General features: G+C 48.8%; 1 protein-coding gene across 1 annotated transcript in view; it reads right to left on the reverse strand.

Moving 5' to 3' along the window:
• Nucleotides 1–1,036: 1,036 nt before the first annotated feature.
• The window catches only part of LOC142297277 (uncharacterized), a 28,353-nt gene continuing 11,126 nt past the window's right edge, over nt 1,037–18,263 (reverse strand). Inside the window, exons 5-8 of the mRNA XM_075341529.1 lie at nt 2,222–2,363; nt 1,972–2,122; nt 1,457–1,890; nt 1,037–1,083 (exon numbers count right to left, since the gene is read on the reverse strand). Coding sequence (XP_075197644.1) covers nt 1,037–1,083; nt 1,457–1,890; nt 1,972–2,122; nt 2,222–2,363 — 774 coding nt within the window. The remainder of the gene's footprint in view (nt 1,084–1,456; nt 1,891–1,971; nt 2,123–2,221; nt 2,364–18,263) is intronic.

Below are 18,263 nucleotides of genomic sequence, written 5' to 3' on the forward strand. Positions count from 1 at the left end.
TAATTTCATTTTCTTTTCTTTTCCAGATTTCTGGCCACTGGAGAGAGTTTTGCATCCCTGCATCTTCAATTTCGGGTTGGTAAATCTACCATTTCCAAAATTGTGAGGTGCACATGCAACGTGATCTGGCAGAAGTTGCAGCCCATAGTGATGCCTTCCCCAACCGAGGAAACTTGGCTACAGGTTGCGGCAGGCTTTCAGACTGTGGCCAACTTCCCCAACTGCATAGGTGCAGTTGATGGCAAACATGTTAGGGTTCAGAAGCCACCGCGATCAGGATCACATTTTTTTAATTACAAAAAATATTTTTCTGTGGTCCTCATGGCGGTGGCTGATGCCCATTACAACTTTGTGGCCATTGATGTTGGTGCTTATGGCAGTACGGGAGATTCTCGGGTGTTGAGAACATCACAGATTGGACTGCAAATTCTTCGAGATTGCGGAACACTCCCAGCCCCTCAACCTTTCCCGGGCTCCACAGATCCAGTCCCCTTTGTGATGGTATCGGATGAGGCCTTCCCTTTACTAACAAACCTGCTGCGCCCATACCCACGGAGAGGACTGGATGACCGGCGGAGGATTTTTAACTATCGGCTGAGTCGTGCACGTAGATATGTGGAGTGCACCTTTGGAATCATGAGTAGTCAGTGGAGGATCTTTCACACAGCCATCCAGTTACAACCAAGCACGGTTGATGCTGTCATAAAAGCGTGCTGTGTGCTCCACAATTTTGGTCGTCAGTACACCAGTGATGTATTTGAAGAAGCACAGGCACGAAGCTTTATGCCAGTATTAACCGTTTCTGGTCGGCCAAGTAACTCTGGTGTCTCTGTGCGAGATACCTTCACTGACTACTTTATGAGTCCGGAAGGTGCCGTGCACTGGCAATACTCCAGTGTCGGTGTTGTGCAGCCTGATCAGCAGAGAAGACAGGAACCCGCTTGAAAGACAAGATGTTACAAGTTTTTTTCACCAGTCATTAGCATGCTACACTGTGGTCTGACATGTTTGTGTTTTTTGAATTAAAAATGTGTTTTTAAAGAATGTTGTTTTTATATTTAAAACCTTGAATGTTTTCAAAACCTTGCATTTAAATAACACACAGACAGCAAATAGTGTATAACAATATATTTATTAAACTTTTTATTACTAAACAAATAAGTTTGTTATTTAATGAAATAATTAATTTAAAGATTAAAAAAATCTCGCGAGAAATACCCGCCCATGGCTTCCGAGCCTTGGGATGGCCCTGAAATCGGGTGGTCAGTAGGGTCAACTGTTGCTTGGCTGACATGTTGCAAATATGTGTTGCTAGGTCTCACATGTGAAGCAGGATACTGTTGGAAGGGTGTGGTACAGGTAGCATGTGTGACAGCTGATCGTTGCGGTATAGTGACATTTTGTGGTGGCTGTCGTTTCAAGGTAAACATTTTTTCGACACCACACACTAATTCACCCGCAGTAGGGAACGGCCCTTCTTCCTCAAACCCAGCAAGCAAGCCACAAAAGGCCGTCATACAGGCCGATTGTTTGGCTTTGTTGTTCAGTTGCCTCAAACGCTTGGCCATGCTTGAAGCAAAAGTATCAAACTCATCCTCCGTGGATGTGTTTTTAAGGAATTCCAATGTTTGGGTGGTCAGGGGGTCATTTGGTTTGGTACTAGCCAGTGTTGTGGGGTTTTTTCTTTTTTTGGCTCTCTGGATCTCATGACCACCAGTGCCAGAACTGGGCGCAACTGTAGAAGACCCACTTGTGGTGGGACAGAGAGGGTCTACAATTATTATTGGCGGCGGCACCACCAATTCTTCTGAGGCATGGCTTGACTGGTCTTCATTGTTGATGGTGCTCTCAAGCGCAGGCTCCTCTGGCTCACCAATATTTCCTTCTGTCCTGTGAATACATAACAAAATGGATGTAATCATGAATTTACCAACTCTTTTTTTTTTTTTCTTTTTTTTTTTTTAAACTTACTGGCGTAACACTCTTCCGCTGCACAAGAACTGCAACTCCTCCTGGTATGCAATATGTGTTTTGGAAGGCGAAGCACCACTTTTGTTGCATTCGGAGAGACACTTGAAGAAGCGGTCCTTCACCGATCTCCATCTTTTGCGGATGTCACTTTCTTTAAAAAAAAAATAAAATAAAAATATATATATAAATAAATACAACACATTTGTTACAAATATAGTTTCCCATGGTAGGAAGCATCATTGCACATTACCAATGTTATTCTGAAGATTGGCATCGGCCTCATGCCAACGTGGGTACAGCTCCCGGCAGACCGTAATCCAGCTATTTTCCCTCAGCTGCTTCTTGCTGTAGTCTGGTGAAGCCATATCCCATAAGCATGGCATAGACTCCACCTAATAAACAGAAAATAGTGACTGACATGAAAGCATAACATCCATGTGCTTGAAAATAAAAAAAAAAGAAGGGGATACTATTATAAAAAGGATGGATAAATAGAAAAGCATAGAAGGATGGATGGATAAACAGAAAGAAAAGCATAGAAGGATGGATGGATAAACAGAAAGAAAAGCATAGAAGGATGGATGGATAAACTGAAAGAAAAGAACAGCCTAGAAGGATTGATAAATAGAGAGATGGAAATAAAAGATAGATAAGAACTGAGAGGCAACAACAAAATGTGGACCCCACAGGTTGTTTTCCAATTTCTTGTGAGCGCAGGGATACCCCACATGTGGCCAAAAACCTGTTTGGATAAATGGGAGGGCTTGGAATGGAAGGAGCACCATTTTAATTTTGGAAAAGTTGAAATAAACTTTGCGCACCATGTCACATTAGCAGGGCCTCTTGGGTACCTATACGTCAGAAAACCCCCACAAGTGACCCCATTTTGGAATCAGCACCCCTCAAGGATTTTATTCAGTATATTAAGCATTTTGAATCCACAGCTACTTCCCCCAAAATGTAGCTGTAGCAACAATATTCTCACTGTTGGGCTATGTGGCCATGATCCAGCGACACGGCGTCTTGTACCCAGTGTCAGCCTTCCTGCAGAGATGTGAGTGTTGCCCACGGGAGAACGCAGCTGGCCATGCCCACGATTTGGGTTCAGGCTGCTGTGGACTTTAGCTCTATTCTACCTGCAGAGAACACTCATCTACGCAGCATAAATTGACATGCTGAGGGCTCAGGAAGCTGCGCCACCGGTCAGTTTATGCTGCGGAGAAAAGAAGCACAGTGGGCATGAGAGTTCTAAAACTCCTTCCACTGTACTTCTACTGCACAACGCAGCGTCATGGACGCAGGGAAAACACTCTGCGCCCAAAACGCTGCAAACCCCGATTGTGGGCATCCAGCCTAAAAAGCGTCAATGGAGGTCAAATATATATACAACGTCCCACCCCCCCCCCCCTGCATATTCTACGCTGGCACCTTTAGTACCTTTCATGTGGCACTAAAGGGTGCCTAACCTAGTTTTTATCACATAAACAAAAAAAAAAATGGGTATACTAAAGGAATTTGTTTAGATTTTGGACAGTCAGTTATATTAAAACCTATAGATAGGTGTTGGGGATTGTCCCATATAGGTCAATGGTAGAGAAGTTTAACATGCACCGTTTTCACAAAATAGGAGAAGATTCAGTGGAGCCATTTTGTGATTAGGTTGATAATGAAGACTACTGTAATTGTAGGTTCACACAGCCACATAAAAAAGCAGAGTTCAATCCATAAAACTTTTTTTTTCATCCATGTGCGATCCATTTACAATCCATGTACAACGCATTTTTCTTTACAGCAGCAGCTATTAATAATTTACAAGACCATTTCTAGCTTCTTATGTTAAAAAATTGCAATGTGTTGATTTTTGCAGAATCCATTTTTTTAACATGGTATTCTATGGATAATGGATCTTTTAACTGATTGCTATTTATATATTTGTTTTTCTTGCATTTATAAAGGACCCATTTTTTTGCTCACTGGATCAGTTTCAAATGGAAGATACATATTAATCCGTTAATGGATCTGTTTTCCATAGACTCCCATGTTGAAAAAAAAACGGATCCTGCAAAAGTAAATTTTTTCCAAACGGACAAGAAAGTTGTGTTTGCACACTTTTTTTTGTCAGTGGATTGCTGCTGGATCCATTCTAATAGATGATTACTGGACATATGAACTTAGGCCAGTTTCAGACGTCCGTGCTTCAGGTACGTGTGACACACGTTTTTAACACGAATGCCACACATACCCATGTTATACTATACTGTTACTCACAAGGCCGTGTATTCACACGGACCGTGTGACCCCTCGTGGCCCCATACGCACACACGGAGACATGTCCGTTATTTCTTCGGCAGCACGGGTGTTACACGGATCGCACACTGATGTGTTCCGTGTGACATCAGTGTGACACATACTGGAGAAAACACGGGTCTTTTAAATAAAAGATATTCTATATTCACCTGTATCCAGTGCTGTTTTCTTCGGCTCTGCTGCCTCCCGCTTCTGACCCACGCTCATTATATTCATTGATTATTCCCTGCACTGAGGATCTGGAAGCAGGAGCATCGCGAGGACAGCACCGAGCACAGCATCGACGAGGACAGCATCGCAGGGACAGGTGAGTATTGAGCAGCAGTATGTGCGCAGTGACATCCAGAAGGTCATCGGAGTTCCCAATCAGGGCCGCCACTAGGAATTTCAGGCCCCATACTGGCAAAATTTTCGGGCCCCCTTGGGACTCCGCCCAGGCTCCACCTCAGCTCCGCCTCCACCCCTCAAACCTTCAACACTCTCACTGCCACTCTTGGAGAAACGTGTGTGTGTATATATATATATTGTGAGATGCCGAAAGGAGAAGTACTAGAGAACAGGTATGTTTCCCCTTGGTTCATTTCATATGTCTCCACGTACTGACTGTGGAGCGGTCGGCCCATGCAAATGGACTGGGAAAAGCTGGGAACATTATATCTGGCTCAGCAATAAGGTAGTCACTGAAGCCTGTTTATTGCAGTGTAATTTTGGGCTCGGTTTTTCCTGGAGCAATCAGTAGGAATGGCAGTGGGACTGGTTGCTCCCTTCTCCACATTCAATCCAGGTTTTGATCCCTCACTGGATCAGCTGAAATAATCAGGAGGCATTCAGTGAAAGAGAACCTGCTGAGGATAGCAGGAGAGGCTCATGGCTGCTGGGGCTGAGACTTTATACCTCCACTGGCTGTGCTGAGGAACCCACACAGTAAGAGAATACTGTTTTGTTTGTTACATAGGTTTATTTTGTAGTTAGCATTCTGTTGTTAGTTAGTGGCCAGACGGCCTTAGACATTTATTTTCCTGTTTTTGCATGTGTAACACTGAGGCATAAGTGTACACAATAAACACGGCAGTGGCCGTATCTGTTTGGAACCTGCCATTCTGCCGCTGTCATCTGTGAATCCATAGCCACTCGCTTGGACCAAAGCAAAGATCCCAGCTGAGCTATATCCCCTGTCTCACAAATGGTGTCTTGAATGCGGGCATTAGTGGCTATTGGACTGTGACTGCAGATAAACCGTTCTATGGGCATTGTCTCTTGTTAATGTCCTGGCTGAAAGCTCCTGTGCTGCTGAAGAGCCAAGAGACCAGCAATATGGAGGAGCTGCTGAAACAGTTGGGGCAGACCAATACCCAGCTACAACAGGCCAATGTCCAGCAACAACAGGCCAATGTCCAGCAACAACAGGCCAATGTCCAGCAACAACAGGCCAATGTCCAGCAACAACAGGCCAATGTCCAGCAACAACAGGCCAATGTCCAGCAACAACAGGCCAATGTCCAGCAACAACAGACCAATGCCCAGCTACAACAGGCCAGTGCCCGGCAACAACAGACCAATGCTTACCTCCAGAAGGCGCTGGAGCAGCAGCATCAAATACACCAAGAGCAGTTAAATGCAATAAAGGAGGCCTTGGTTCGGCAGCCGCGAGACACGGAGGACCGTGCACAAAGCCCTGCCAGTGCGCGGAAAGCTGTACAAAAGACTTTGCTTAAAATGACTGCTGATGATGATATGGAATCATATCTGGCAATGTTTGAACGTATTGCAGAACGTGAGCGCCTACCGGTGGACGAATGGGCTGAAGTGGTCGCTCCATTCCTGATTGGAGATCCGCAAAAGGCATATAATGATCTAAGTGGAGCTGATGCTATGGACTATAGTAAACTAAAAGGCAAAATCCTGGCAAGGCTTGGAGTAAACACATATGTACGGGCACAGCGGGTACATCTATGGACTTTTGTGGCACATCAGCCAGCTCGTTCACAAATGCATGACCTCATCCATCTGGTAAAAAAAATGGCTGCAACCGGAAACTTTGACGCCTGCACAGATGGTGGAACGTGTTGTCCTAGACAAGTACCTGCGAACCTTACCGGCTAAGATCCAGAGGTGGGTCGGACAGGGTGACCCAACTAGCGCTGACCAGTTGTTGAATATGGTCGAGCGTTACAACGCTTCTGAAAGCCTACTCCAGGGGACGCTTTCACCTTGCTGGGGTTCTAGGAAATCGCCTGAAAGTCCTGCTAAAACTACTCCTTTTCCAAAAGAGAATGTCGCAACTAGGGGTAGCACTTCCACAAAGGACTATGTTAGTGGTGTAATTTCTCAGCAAGTCACCAGGCCCAGACTGAGGTCCCCAACTGGAAGGCAAGGGCCCATACAGTTTTGGCGATGTTGTGGGTTCGGCCACGTAGCTGCTAACTGCCCATTAACTATAGAGCCTATGGACTGTAACATTACAAGGCGTCTGTCATTATATGTACAGTCAGTCAGTGCTGCGGAGATCCTCACAGGAAATGAACAACATGTGTGTTGCATTGAGGTCAACGGCTATAGTGTGAATGCCATCTTAGACTCTGGCAGTCAAGTAACCTTGGTACATGCTAGCTTGGTGGACCCTGGAGTAATAACAGGTTCAACTGTGGGCATTAGTTGCATACATGGCGATACTAAAAACTACCCCACAGCCTGGGTAACTCTTGCCACGCCCTTGGGGGCCAAAAGACATCAGGCGGTGATTGTAAAGACTATGTTGCATAGCGTAATCCTGGGGAGAGACTTTCCCTTATTCTGGGACTTGTGGAACGTTAAAAATGGCGTGAACACCCCGGTTGAAGAAAAACTGGTGAACGATACCCTGGGGTTAGGCCCTGAGCCACTGGAACAAGATGATAGGGGACCCACAACAGGGGTAGCGCCAGAATCTGTAGACTCTCCTCTGGCTGTGTTTGCAGGCGAGGCGGACACGCTAGAGGATGTTATAGAGATGCCAGGTCTTGAGGTGGCCCGTGATAATTTCGAGACCACTCAACACCAAGATCCAACTTTAATAAGGGCATGGGAAAATGTGAAGGTCGCTGAGGGAAACCCAGTGTACCCAGGGGCTCAAAATGTGTTTACACATGTGGCAGTGCAACAGGACATGCTATACCACATTGACAAGATGCGAGGAGTGGTGGTGGAACAGCTAGTGGTACCCAAATCCTTTCGTCAGGTGGTTTTAGACCTGGCACGTAAACATCCCTTGGGGGGCCACCTGGCGGGAGAAAAGACAAAAGACCGTATTCTGCAACGTTTCTTTTGGCCGGGTCTGACGGGAGATGTAACTCGGTACTGTCAATCCTGTCCTACATGCCAGTTGACTGCGCCTATGACACATTTTAGAAGGCCCCTGGTACCCTTGCCAATAATAGAGGTGCCCTTCGAGAGGATAGCAATGGATATAGTCGATCCATTAATTAAATCTGCCAGGGGTCATCAATACATTTTGGTGGTACTGGATTACGCCACCCGTTATCCGGAGGCTGTACCCTTAGGAAATGCCAATGCAAAAGCAATTTCAAAGGAGCTTTTGAACATGTTTTCTCGCACAGGCATTCCGAAAGACATACTTACGGATCAGGGGACCCCCTTTATGTCTCATATTCTCAAAGAACTATGTAAATTACTAAAAATCTCCCAACTGCGTACCTCAGTGTATCACCCTCAGACAGACGGTCTGGTCGAGCGCTTCAATAAAACCCTAAAGGGGATGTTGAAAAGGGTAGTGGATAAGGACGGGAGGGTTTGGGATACTCTCCTGCCATATCTCTTGTTCGCCATACGAGAGGTACCCCAATCCTCCATGGGTTTTTCACCTTTTGAATTGGTCTATGGGCGGTGTCCCAGAGGCCTGTTGGATATTGCCAAGGAGACTTGTTAGCAAGAGGAGACTCCTTACCGCAGTGTAGTTGAACATATAACACTTATGCAGGACAGAATTGTGGCAGTTTTGCCAATAGTCAAAGAATGTTTGGTGCGCGCACAACGCGCCCAAAGCAGGGTGTACAACCGGGCGGCTATTACACGAGTTTTTCAACCCGGGGATCCAGTGTTAGTCTTGGTACCTACTGTAGAAAATAAATTTCTTGCAAAATGGCAGGGGCCATACGAGGTGCTGGAAAGAATAGGTGAAGTGAATTATAAGGTACACCAACCAGACAAGAGAAAACCTCAACAAATCTACCACGTAAACTTGCTTAAGTCCTGGCGGGACAGAGAGAGTCTGGTAGTGGAAACTACCCTTGATAGTGGGCCTTGAGTGGCACCAACATCTGAGGTAAGTGACCCCCAGATAGTACCACCAGAGGTGGGTATTGCAGTCACGCTATCCAAGACCCAAATACAAGAAACCAAGGAGTTCGTACAGAGAAATGCAGATATTTTTTCAGAACTACCTGGCCGTACTAACATAATTTAACATGACATTGTCACCAACCCTCAGTCACGTGTACGGTTAAAACCGCATCGAATTCCTGAGGCTCAGAGACAAGCCATTGCCCGGGAAGTAGAGAAAATGCTGGCGCTCGGGGTTATTGAGGAGTCCCGGAGTGAGTGGGCTAGTCCTATCGTGCTGGTGCCCAAGCCCGATGGGACTATCCGGTTCTGTAACGATTTTCGCAAGTTGAATGAGGTATCGAAATTCGATGCCTACCCTATGCCAAGATTTGATGAACTTATAGAGAGACTAGGTTCAGCCAGATACATATCCACTATTGACTTAACAAAAGGTTATTGGCAGATTCCACTCACTGACTCTGCCAAAGAGAAAACTGCCTTTGTTACGCCACAGGGACTGTTCCAGTACCGGGATATGCCATTTGGTTTGCATGGAGCCCCAGCCACCTTCCAACGACTAATGGATATTGTCCTAAAGCCCCATGTTCAGTATGCATCCGCATATTTGGACGATATCATTATCTTTAGTGATAACTGGGAAACTCATTTGCCAAAGGTGCAAGCTGTCTTGGACTCTAAGGACTGCCGGCTTGACTGCCAATCCCAAGAAGTGTACATTGGGGTTGGAAGAAGCTTGCTATCTGGGATACATCATTGGTAGAGGAGTTATAAAACCTCAGGCAAACAAAGTGGACGCCATTCAGAATTGGCCACAAACGGTCACCAAAAGACAGGTCAGAGCCTTTTTGGGGATCGTTGGTTATTACCGGCGGTTCATCAAAAATTTTGCTACCATCGCAGCCCCACTCACGAATCTTACCAAGTGGTCAACCTCTGTCTCAATAAAGTGGAACGCAGAAGCAGAGGACGCCTTTCAAAGGTTGAAACAGGCTTTATGTGACCAACCAGTGTTGGTTACCCCAAACTTTACACAGTTTATTGTTCAAACAGATGCCTCTGGTGTTGGCCTCGGCGCGGTGTTTTCACAAGAAGTGAACGGCGAGGAACACCCAGTGGGCTATCTAAGCAGAAAACGTACGGAGGCAGAACAAAAATACAGTGTGGTTGAGCGAGAAGCCTTAGCTGTGAAGTGGGCCCTGGAAACCCTGCTTTATTATTTACTAGGACGCCGATTTCGGCTAGTGACGGACCATTCACCACTGACATGGATGTCCCAGGCAAAAGAGGGCAATGCGCGGGTGACACGCTGGTTCTTGGCGTTACAAAATTTTAAATTTTCAGTGGAGCACAGAGCAGGCAAGGCGCATGGGAACGCAGACGCGTTGTATAGAACGCACTGCTTGGTAAGTCATTGTGTCCGACCCCACGGCTCGAACAGAGGGAGGGGGTATGTGAGATGCCGAGGGGAGAAGTACTAGAGAACAGGTATGTTTCCCCTCGGTTCAATTCATATGTCTCCACGTACTGACTGTGGAGCGGTCGGCCCATGCAAATGGGCTGGGAAATGCTGGGAACATTATATCTGGCTCAGCAATAAGTTAGTCACTGAAGCCTGTTTATTTCAGTGTAATTTTGGGCTCGGTTTTTCCTGGAGCAATCAGTAGGAATGGCAGTGGGACTGGTTGCTCCCTTCTCCACATTCAATCCAGGTTTTGATCCCTCACTGGATCAGCTGAAATAATCAGGAGGCATTCAGTGAAAGAGAACCTGCTGAGGATAGCAGGAGAGGCTCATGGCTGCTGGGGCTGAGACTTTATACCTCCACTGGCTGTGCTGAGGAACCCACACAGTAAGAGAATACTGTTTTGTTTGTTACATAGGTTTATTTTGTAGTTAGCATTCTGTTGTTAGTTAGTGGCCAGACGGCCTTAGACATTTATTTTCCTGTTTTTGCATGTGTAACACTAAGGCATAAGTGTACACAATAAACACGGCAGTGGCCGTATCTGTTTGGAACCTGCCAGTCTGCCGCTGTCATCTGTGAATCCATAGCCACTCGCTTGGACCAAAGCAAAGATCCCAGCTGAGCTATATCCCCTGTCTCACAATATGTAATATATATATTTTTATATATATATATATATATATATATATATATATATATATATATATATATATATATATATATATATATATATATATATATATATATATATATATACACTGTATATTGCAATTATTATTTATCCCTCTCCTGGACACATGCGGGTATATATATGTTGCCAGCTTGGTTTCTGCCCCTCCTGGTGAATATGTCCTCCTTCCGGTATATATGTCCCATCCCGGGGGCTTTCTGGTACGTGTGTGTGTGTGTGTGTGTGTGTGTGTGTGTGTGTGTATGTATATATGTATATGTGTATGTATATGTGTATATATATATATATATATATATATATATATATATATATATATATATATATATGTGTGTGTCAACAGATTGGTAAATCATATACATCATGTATGAGACGCTGAAGGCACGTATATCACAGGAGGGACTGGGGGCATATATATATATACACATCGCAGGAGGGGCTGGGGGGCTGCTGGGGGCATATATTTACATCACAGGAGGTGCTGAGGACATATATATATACATCACAGGAGGGGCTGGAGACATATATATACATCACAGGAGGGGCTGGGGACATATACACACATCACAGGAGGGGCTGGGGACATATACACACATCACAGGAGGGGCTGGGGACATATACACACATCACAGGAGGGGCTGGGGACATATACACACATCACAGGAGGGGCTGGGGACATATACACACATCACAGGAGGGGCTGGGGACATATACACACATCACAGGAGGGGCTGGGGACATATACACACATCACAAGAGGGGCTGGGGACATATACACACATCACAGCAGGAGGGACTGGGGGCATATACACATCACAGGAGGGGCTGGGGACATATACACACATCACAGGAGGGGCTGGGGACATATACACACATCATAGGAGGGGCTGGGGACATATACACACATCACAGGAGGGGCTGGGGACATATACACACATCACAGGAGGGGCTGGGGACATATACACACATCACAGGAGGGGCTGGGGACATATACACACATCACAGGAGGGGCTGGGGACATATACACACATCACAGGAGGGGCTGGGGACATATACACACATCACAGCAGGAGGGACTGGGGGCATATACACATCACAGGAGGGGCTGGGGCTCGGACAGTACACTGGCGGTGGCACAGACAACACTAGAGGGGCACACACAGGACTGGAGGACATGAACAGGACTGAGGGAGCATAGATAGCATTGGGTGTAGCACACAGCACTGGAGGGAGGGTGGCTCACAGCAGCAAGAGGCAGGAGGCTCACAGAAGCGAGAGGCAGGAGGCTCACAGCAGAGAGGCAGGATGCTCACAGGAGAGGGGCAGGATGCTCACAGGAGAGGGGCAGGATGCTCACAGGAGAGGGGCAGGATGCTCACAGGAGAGGGGCAGGATGCTCACAGGAGAGGGGCAGGATGCTCACAGGAGAGGGGCAGGATGCTCACAGGAGAGAGGCAGGAGGCTCACAGGAGAGAGGCAGGAGGCTCACAGGAGAGAGGCAGGAGGCTCACAGGAGAGAGGCAGGAGGCTCACAGGAGAGAGGCAGGAGGCTCACAGGAGAGGGGCAGGAGGCTCACAGCAGAGGGACAGGAGGCTGACGGCAGAGGGGCAGGAGGCTGACGGCAGAGGGGCAGGAGGCTGACGGCAGAGGGGCAGGAGGCTGACGGCAGAGGGGCAGGAGGCTGACGGCAGAGGGGCAGGAGGCTGACGGCAGAGGGGCAGGAGGCTGACGGCAGAGGGGCAGGAGGCTGACGGCAGAGGGGCAGGAGGCTGACAGCAGAGGGGCAGGAGGCTGACAGCAGAGGGGCAGGAGGCTGACAGCAGAGGGGCAGGAGGCTGACAGCAGAGGGGCAGGAGGATCACATCAGGAATGCAGGAGGCTCACAGCAGGGAGGCATGAGACCACGGGCCGGAGGTTTCCCACCCCTGAAGCAAGACAGGGTCAGGGGTCTGCCTATGGTCGGGGGGGGCCTGCGGTCGGCGGGTCTGTGGTCGGCGGGCTTGCGGTTGGTGGGTCAGCGGGCTTGCGGTCGGTGGGTCTGCAGTCGGCGGGTCTGTGGTCAGTGGACTTGAAAGCCGGCGGGTCTGTGGTTGGCGGGCTTGCGGTCGACGGGTCTGTGGTCGGCGGGTCTGCAGTCGGTGGGGCCTGTGGTCGGTGGGTCTGCGGTCAGCGGGCTTGCGGCCAGCGGGTCTGTGGTCGGCGGACAGTAGTAATGCCCTGATGGCGGCCCTGTTCCCAATGAACTCTGATGAACTTGTGAAATCACCGTTCTGACACCTGCTGTAGTGCGGGTATCGCGGGGGTGTCATAAGGATGTCATCAGAGTTCATTGGGAACTCCAATGACCTCCTGGACATCACTGCACACACACTGCTTGCTCAATACTCACTTGTCCCTGGCGATGCTGTTCTCGGTGCTGTCCCCAGCGATGTTCCTGCTTTCAACTCCTCAGTGCAGTGAATAATCAATGAAAATAATGAGTGGGGGGCAGAAGTGGGAGGCAGCAGAGCCAAAGAACACAGCGCTGGAAACAGGTGAATACAGAAAATCTTTTTATTTAAAAGGCGCTCTGTTTTCTCCACTACATGTCACACGTATGCAAACACAGATGTCACACGTGTGACATATGCATGACACACGAATGACAAGAACCATACTTGTGGTTTGTACCTGATTAAATACGGACGTCTGAAACCGGCCTTAGGCTGGACTCTCACGAACGTATGGAAAATCTGTCCCATTCTCATCGAGGAGAGTAGGACAATTTATTTTCACTTGTCATCTGTGTGCTTTCAGTGTGCTGTCAGTGTACAATATGTTTTTTTTCTAAGCAGCTACATGATTAAGGGCCAGTTACATGTTAGGCCTGAAACGCGTAGAACCTTGTCTACATGCTGAGCTTTTTATCCACTGTATGTTTTTATGGATTTTTCACAATAAAGCTTCAAAGTTTTTCCAATATGGTTGCTGGCTTTTTCCACTTCTCTTGATTATCGCTGTTACACCAGGATCTGGCCTGATGTGCCTGGCACCGTCCACCATTTGGGATACATATAGGTCTAGGTGAGCTATAATAACATATTCTACTAGTCATTTACAGTCATTTACAGGACCATTTACAGTGTTCTGTGCTACATGATAGTAATGTATTCATAAAAACGGATGTCACTAGGATGGTCCGTGTGCCGTCCATGTAGCGTCAGTTTTTTTTCTCACACCCAGTGACTTGTATTGGCTATTCTGGGACGTTTTCAGCAAATCGCAGCATATTGCGACTTTTCTCTCATCCAGAATCTGAACCAACTGCTCTGCCTCATTGACTAACATTGGTCCAATACATACGCTCGTGTGAGCGTGCCCTTACTCTAACTTACTTGTCCTGGCTCAGGTGTCTACTAATATACCCTTGCCTAGAGCCAGTTTCTTTTGTGCAACTCTACAGCAGGTTATTACTGTGACCTGGTGATGACTACCTTGACATCATCACTCGGAGCATTTAAGGACAACTAAGACATTCATGTGAGGTCAGAGACTTCAGTAAGCTCTGCATTCTGCTCCACTTGTCATTATAGAGTTTAATGCACCATCCATTTCTGTCACTAATCTTCAGCAATACTTGTCTATTTGCATTTATTTCCTAACTCTGACATGTATGTAACTTTTTGGGGTTTTTGTAACATACTGTTCTCTGCTACACTGGTACTGTTAACACTACAAATGTGCTATAGGTAGTCACACAATTAGGCCCCGGCATAACACCATCCCTCACAGGATTACACACAGCCGACCTGTAACCCTAGCCGCCCCCCTCATGGCAAGACAGACACACCAGTGGGCGGGACCAGGCAGATAGGGAACGCCCACCTAGGGGTCTAGACAGCCCGGGCCAGGAAATAGTTGAGTGGAGTTCAGATCAGAGCAGACCAAGTTGGAGTGAGGAGTGGAAGCTGGGGCTAGGCGTAGCTCCAGCGGAGGTGAAGCTCAAGTTGACAGGCGCCAGGGTTGGAACCCTGGTGCGTTGGCTAGGTGGAAGATGGTCACCGTCAGCAGGCGATGGGAAGACGGCAGCCGGAGATCTGAGGTGGACCGGGGCAGGGTTGTAGCCCGCCGGTACCAACACCGGAGAACCAACCCGGAAACCATGCACAGAGGGAGTACTTGGACCCTGAAGCCAGGACCGGAACCAACGGCCTAGCTAATTAACCAATTGAGGGCAGGATTTTAGGTCCTGTCTCAACCAAAGTCCAGAAAGCAGACAACCACCCACAGAGAGGGATAGGGCATCCGCCAGGGCCCGGTAGATCCCACGGGTCAGCGTCAGCGGGCACGGCTCCTCAGGTACACAACAAGCCGGGAGCGGACTCCCGTGTTCTAGACCGGGAAGTCTAACACAAATAAAAACAATGCAGAGGGAAAAGGCGGCGACCACCAGCCCGGGTGGGGGACCAGAGTACAACCGGTCATGGCAGCCGGCCACCAGCACCTTGGTTTACCAAAACACTCGTGTGGTTTATTCAACTGTGAGTAACCAAATATCCCCCAATACGTCCGGGCGCGCAGGCCCCTGCTATCGCCATCCCCTGCACCGAGCCACTGGGTCCCGGGGCAACCATCCCTACCCATGGAGAGGTTAACATCCAGCTGCCATTACATCTCCCCTGGGTGTCCCTCAACAGCAGCGGTGGTGCCACACTTCACCACACACCGTGGATGGCGTCACAAACTGAATACGGCCAAGCCCGTACAACTACGTCCCCCTTTTTCATTTGGCGTGTCCACGTGACCCCCGGGTCCGGAGGATCCCTAGAGCCACACAGCGGGTCCGGATCTGAGCAGCCCGGCTGCTACAGGCGTGGAGGCGGCACACAAGCAAGTAGTCAGTTGCCTGTTCATCATTTTTGACCTGTCATTAACCATTTGTTGGCTTTATCCAGAACAAACTTTTCTCTGTTATACTGTTGCTCTTTACACTAGAAAGCTGCAGTTATAGTGTGCAATCAAGTAAGGTCATTCTTCAAAAAAATATCCAGTTTGCAAATTCATCATTTTTTCCTTTGGGTATCCATTTGTTTTATGACTGCCTACTTCTCTGTCATAGACCATGTGTCGGCTGATACCATTAACCATTTGGATCCTGCAAGTTCTATACTCACTAACTCTACTGTTCTTGTGTATTTCCACAACTTGCTTTTTTGTCTTTCAGTGTTTCCTGCTCTGAATATCTTCTAACCTACAAGCCGGGCTGTCCTTGTTTTTGCTGATCCACATGCAACCTGGGAAGTCCTGCTTATTGGTTTTGAGAATTTACCCTACCAGGTGAACCCATAACAAGGTGACCCATTAACCCCTTCACGACCGCGGGCCGTAAAATTACGTCCTATTTTAACGTGACTTAACGACCAGGGACGTAATTTTACGGCCTAAACTTCATTTGATTGCCGTGGCCATAGCAACGGCTTTCAAATGATGTCCCCTGCTGTTTCTTACAGCAGGGGACCTTTGCTTGACCCCAGGGGGGGCGGCATCGCCACCCCCTATCGACGATCGATGTGATTGGCTGTTCAAATCTGAACCGCCAACCACATCGATCGCACTAATTTCGGCAAAAATAATGCCCGAATTAGTGCGATCCTGTGAGATCCAGCTATGAGATGCCGCAGCTGCAGCAGCATATCATAGGTGGACCTCAAACATGCCGCCCCCAGCCCCTGCAGCACTGATTGGAGCGATCGTGCTATGACGCGCAATCGCTCCAATCAGTGTGCAGTGGGGCGGTCTGATCTGCCGGTGGCCGCCCTCCCCAGGCCTGTGCTGGCCTGCGAGCCCTCCCCCAACATGTTTGCAGCGTGGAGTGGCTGGTACTTTTGGTACCACGCCACCGCTGCTGCTGCCGCCGCCGCCTCTGATGTCTCCGCCGCTGCAGCTCTAATGGTAAGTATTACGCTCCCTGCGCGCTCCCGTGAAGGCCCCTGCGCGCTCCCGTGAAGGCCCCTGCCCGTGCCCCCCCGATCTGCCCCCCTACGCCCCGATCTGCCCCCCCGGCATCCCGATCTGCTACCACCGCTGCTGCTGCAAAGTGAGTACTGTGCTCACTTTGCAGCCCGTGCGCGCTCCCGCGGTGCCCCTGCGCGCTGCCGTGATAGCCCCTGCCGTGCCCCCCCGCGATCTGCTCCCCCCAACCACCCCCCCCCCCCCGACATCCCGATCCGCTCCCCCCGCGATCTGACTGCCTCCTCCATTATTTCTATTCTGCTTCTGCAGCTCCCTCTCCGGTCTCCCCCTCTGCTCTCACCCCCCCCTCTGCTCTCACCCCCCCCTCTGCTCTCACCCCCCCCCTCTCCCCCTCTGCTCTCACCCCCCCCTCTCCCCCTCTGCTCTCACCCCCCCCCCTCTCCCCCTCTGCTCTCACCCCCCCCCTCTCCCCCTCTGCTCTCCCCCGACGTCCTCTTACCTGTCTTCACCGGCCTGATCACATCTGCGTCCATCGCTGGGTCCTTCCTGGGCATTCTGCTGATCTGCCTGCTGCTCCTGTAAAGTTGTCCATCTCTCTGCCATCTGTTCCTCTGCAGCTCTTCTGGTCAGTGATCCTCCTGCTAGTCCTCTGGGTACTGTGAGTATAACTTTTTTTTTTTTTCCGTATCCCCTGTCCATTTTTACACCTCATCCGTCCGTGCGTCCCGCCAAGCTCTGATCAGGGATGCAGATAACGGATCGGCATCCCTGCTCAATTTTTGGCGTGACTTTTTTTTCCGTATCCCCGACGCTTTTTGTATCGCATCCGTCCGTGCGTCCCGCCGAGCGCTGATCAGGGATGCAGATAATGGATCGGCATCCCTGCTCAATTTTTGGCGTGACTTTTTTTCCGTATTTGCGACGCTTTTTGTATCGCATCCGTCCGTGCGTCCCGCCAAGCGCTGATCAGGGATGCACATAACGTATCTGCATCCATGGTCAATTTTTGGCGTGACTTTTTTTTACGTATCCCCGACGCTTTTTTTATCGCATCAGACCGTGCGTCCTGCAGCGGCCGATCAGTGCACTGCGTCTGTGCGTTTGAAAAGTCAAATGGCGCTCCTTCTCTTCTGAGCCCCGCCATGCGCTCAAACAATTACTTTCCACCACATGTGAGGTGTCTGTGTACTCAGGAGAAATTGCACAATACGTTTTATGGTGCATTTTTTCCTGTTACCCTTGTGAAAAAAAAGCTACCTAGTTGAAGCAACCGTTTTGTGGTAAAAAAAAAATGTTTTCTTTTCACGGCTCAACGCTATAAACCTCTGTGAAGCCCCCAGGTGTTCAAAGTGCTCACCAAACATCTAGAAAAATTATTTGAGGGCTCTAGTTTCCAAAATGGTGTCACTTGTGGGGGAGCTCCACTGTTTAGGCACCATAGGGGGGTCTCCAAACGTGACATGGCGTCCGCTAATGATTCCAACCAATTTTGCTGTCAAATGGCGCTCCTTCTCTTCTGAGCCCCGCCATGCGCCCAA

This window comes from Anomaloglossus baeobatrachus, chromosome 3 (assembly GCF_048569485.1).
Source record: "Anomaloglossus baeobatrachus isolate aAnoBae1 chromosome 3, aAnoBae1.hap1, whole genome shotgun sequence".
NCBI lineage: Eukaryota > Metazoa > Chordata > Amphibia > Anura > Aromobatidae > Anomaloglossus > Anomaloglossus baeobatrachus.